The sequence below is a fragment of the Pteropus vampyrus genome, unplaced genomic scaffold, assembly GCF_000151845.1.
Source record: "Pteropus vampyrus isolate Shadow unplaced genomic scaffold, Pvam_2.0 Scaffold60, whole genome shotgun sequence".
In the NCBI taxonomy this organism is placed as follows: domain Eukaryota; kingdom Metazoa; phylum Chordata; class Mammalia; order Chiroptera; family Pteropodidae; genus Pteropus; species Pteropus vampyrus.
In genome coordinates this window covers 614,492-617,888 of record NW_011888841.1, presented here as the reverse complement: position 1 = coordinate 617,888, position 3,397 = coordinate 614,492, and the positions used below count along the sequence as shown (strand labels likewise).

The window sequence follows — 3,397 nt, the reverse complement described above, 5'->3', positions numbered from 1 at the left end:
TGTAAGAGAAGAGAATTTTTATGAGTTTGAGCCAAACCGACTAGCGTGCGGGGACAAGGTAACCATGAGGGGGTCTGAGATCACTGACATTTCAAAGGTATGTTACCTTAGATGCAGAAAGATGATAGGCAGGCTCACTTACGGTAAAAACTGATCTTGGTCAAGGAAGCTACAGGCCTAGGACGTGACTACCTGCCATGACCTTAAACTTTTAGTTAGGAATTTTTAAGTTCAGACCATCCAAGGTGGTTACTTTTGGTCTCTGAGTTTGTAGGGCCCGCCATACTGGCCCCCCCTGAGCTCGGCCCCTTTCTCATCCTCCCCGTACCCCGACACATGATATGTTCATTGAACTTGAGCGTCCACAGTTTTTTGGGGGGGTTTCAGAGGCCCCAGTTGATTAAATCACTGCTCGCAGGACCGAACTTCATCTCTAGGCCCTCTCCCCTCCCCGGAGGTCTGGCTTACACAGAGTCCCAGCCCGTTCATCACTTGGTTGGTCTTTCTGGGGGCATGCCCCATCCTCATCCTCTCATTTGCATAAACTCAGCTGTGGTCCAAGGGGCTCCTGAATAATGAAGACTCTCCTATTCCCTGGGCAATTCCAAGGATTTAGTGCCCCCCTCCGCCAACCAGGAACCAGGGACAAAGGCCAGTCATGTTCTTTATTATACAGCAGCATTGGCAATGGTGCAGATGGCAAGGAAAGAAGCTTCAGGAAGTTCCAGGGCTGTTTGGTGGCCCAGTGTGGGGCATGGCTGGGAGCAGCTGGGAAGGGCCAGACCTTAAAGAGTTGCCCTACTCATGGAGGAGCTCAGGTTTTATCCCAAAGGCGATTAGGAACCGTTCACGGTTTGTTAGCAGGGAAATGAAATGAGCAGAGCCACAGGGCCCGACTTCAGCAGCAGGCTAGGAGCAGGCAGAGCCTCCGCACACAGATGCCCGGGCGGGTCCTGGCGAGGGGCTAGCGGGGAGGTGCGGAGGGCGACCAGCGGAAGTTGGAGCAGGCAGATGTGAGGGTCCGCAGGACGTCCAGATGGAGACTCCGGGAGACACTTGGAGGGGAGTGGCACTCAGGAGGGAGGTCAGGGTTTGAGACTCAAGCTGATGTCATTAGCATATATGCAGCAAGGGGACCCAGGGAAGGTGCAGGCTCAGAACCTGGGGTTGACGACTGTGAGGGATGGAGGGAAGGGCCTGTGGAGGACCTTGGGGACTAGCCAGAGGACAAGATGCTGAGACAGACAAGCAGTGGGAGGGCCACAGTGTCCACTGGGGCTGTGTGGTGGCCTTGCCTGGCTGTGTGGTGGCCTTGCCTGAGCACACTGGTCAGGGGACCTGGCCCTGGTGCCTCTAGGTCTCTGAAGAGACTAAGAGGTGAGCACAGAGTTCTTTTGAAAAAGAATGGACTGAGAAAGAAGAGGGGAGGGAGGGGAGAGAGCAGGGAATCAGTAGGGGGCAGTAGCGAGAGACCACACAACAAGGACAGCCGCGCTGTGAGGAGGCGGCGCTTAGCCCGGGTCTGGTACCCGCCCAGGAAGCAGCCAGCCAAAGCGGGGAGGCCGAAATCAGAGCAGGGGTCTGGCAGAGGAAGGGACAGATGGGGACGGATGCTGCCTTGACCAGGAAGAGGGACGTCTCTCGTTTGGAGCCTGGAAGGGAGGGGGTGGGGCAGACAGTTTCCTCGATGCAGGCATCATGGGAGCTCTCATTTACTCTTCGGTAAAGCTAATTACAAACCCGTTCACTTATTTTCAAGGGGAAAGGGTCTCCGGGGGTCCTCTAGGTGTTGCATGTGTTCTTGCAAGTAGTGAGATTAAATTTCCTAAAAAATACTTATAATTCACACCAGGCACTGAGTTGACAGCCTCCCACCAGCCCCAGACAATGCACTTTATTTGCTGTTTTCTTGACTAAGTGCCAAGGACCAGTTCTACCTGAGTTATCGAACATGCCAGCTTTTCACAGCCTGATTGCAAGTCACCCCGTCCAAGAGTCCCCTCGCTTTTCCCGCTGCTTGCTGTTTTTCTGAGGCAGTCAGTCCTTGTCCCAGAGTCTGGGCGAGGTGGGCTGAGAGAGATGCTACCCCATCCGGCCCCCTGGGGGCCCCAGCATTCTGCCCCCGGGTCCCCGGCTGTTTGGCTGGTGTCTGCCTTCTCTGCCGCCGCCTCTTGGGGCTTCTAAGACTGTGGTTGCTCTCTGTCTTCCTCACCCCAGGGGGCGTGAAGCTGGGCCTTGGAGATTTCATCTTCTACAGCGTGCTGGTGGGCAAGGCAGCGGCCACGGGCAGCGGGGACTGGAATACCACGCTGGCCTGCTTCGTGGCCATCCTCATCGTGAGTGGGTGATGTGGCCCCTGGGGGTCTCTGTAGGGGCTCAGGGTTCCAGGGGAGTGTTCAGATGCTGTCATCCCTGGGAAGGCAGAAGTGATGGGGGCTGGGTGGGCTCGCCAAGATCCTCAGGGTGAGACCGAGGTTTCCAGGAGGTTCCGGGGGTTGGTAAGACGCAGGGACAGCCCAGGGGAGGGGGGACCTGGGGGTCTGGCATGCACGCCGGGGCGGCAGAGCTTAGCTTTGTGTGCTTGTGTTACCATACGTGTGAAGCAGGGGCGATCACCTAAGATTTAAGGAGGAGGAAGTAGGTTGAGGGCCTTGCCTGTGGCCACAGCACTCATGAGTGACAAGCTGTGATCTGAACTCAGGCCCTGGGCTGGGCGTGTCGCCTCCAAGCCACCCAGACAGCATGGGGTCTCCTGGGGCTTCGGAGGGGGTCTCATCACTTTGAGCCCCAGCAATGAAATTTGGAGGACCTCGTATTCACTTAACGTGGCCAGATACACGTCACGGGGGAAACGTCCTATGGTGACTGCATCTCAGAGGTGGGGGCTCCCAGTGGCCCATGCTCAGGAACCCCGGGGTGGCACGTGGCACGCTGAGACTGAGGCTTCAGTCCTTCCGAGATTTTGTATCTGCCCCCAGTATGTTTCACTGATGCCATCAGGTCAGGCTTGTCACTGCTGTAGCCTGAGGGGGGTCCCGTGGTGGAGGCAGCACTGTCCTGGGAGTGGGGACGCCTGCTTTCCAGTCCGACCTTAACTTCAGGGTGTTTCAGAGGAGGCGAGAAGTCCTGCCCTCGGCCCCGCACAGAGCTGTCGAGGACGAGGGCTCTTGTCTGACAAGTCCTCGACAAGCTCCTGCGCGCCCGGAGCCCAGACCGTCACTAACTGCTCCCCTCTCCCGCCCCCCCTCGTCTTGTCCTCACCTCATGCCGTGCAGGGCTTGTGTCTGACCCTCCTGCTGCTCGCTGTGTTCAAGAAAGCGCTGCCCGCCTTGCCCATCTCCATCACGTTCGGGCTCATCTTCTACTTCTCCACGGACAACCTGGTGCGCCCCTTCAT

At 57.3% G+C, this 3,397-nt stretch overlaps 1 protein-coding gene across 1 annotated transcript in view; it reads left to right on the top strand.

The window, feature by feature from the left end:
* PSEN2 (presenilin 2) overlaps nucleotides 1–3,395 on the top strand; it is a gene marked incomplete at its 3' end in the record, with an annotated part of 23,983 nt that extends 20,588 nt beyond the window's left edge. The window contains exons 10-11 of the mRNA XM_023531029.1: nucleotides 2,218–2,336; nucleotides 3,276–3,395. Of these exons, the coding sequence (XP_023386797.1) occupies nucleotides 2,218–2,336; nucleotides 3,276–3,395 (239 nt within the window). The remainder of the gene's footprint in view (nucleotides 1–2,217; nucleotides 2,337–3,275) is intronic.
* Nucleotides 3,396–3,397: the final 2 nt, after the last annotated feature.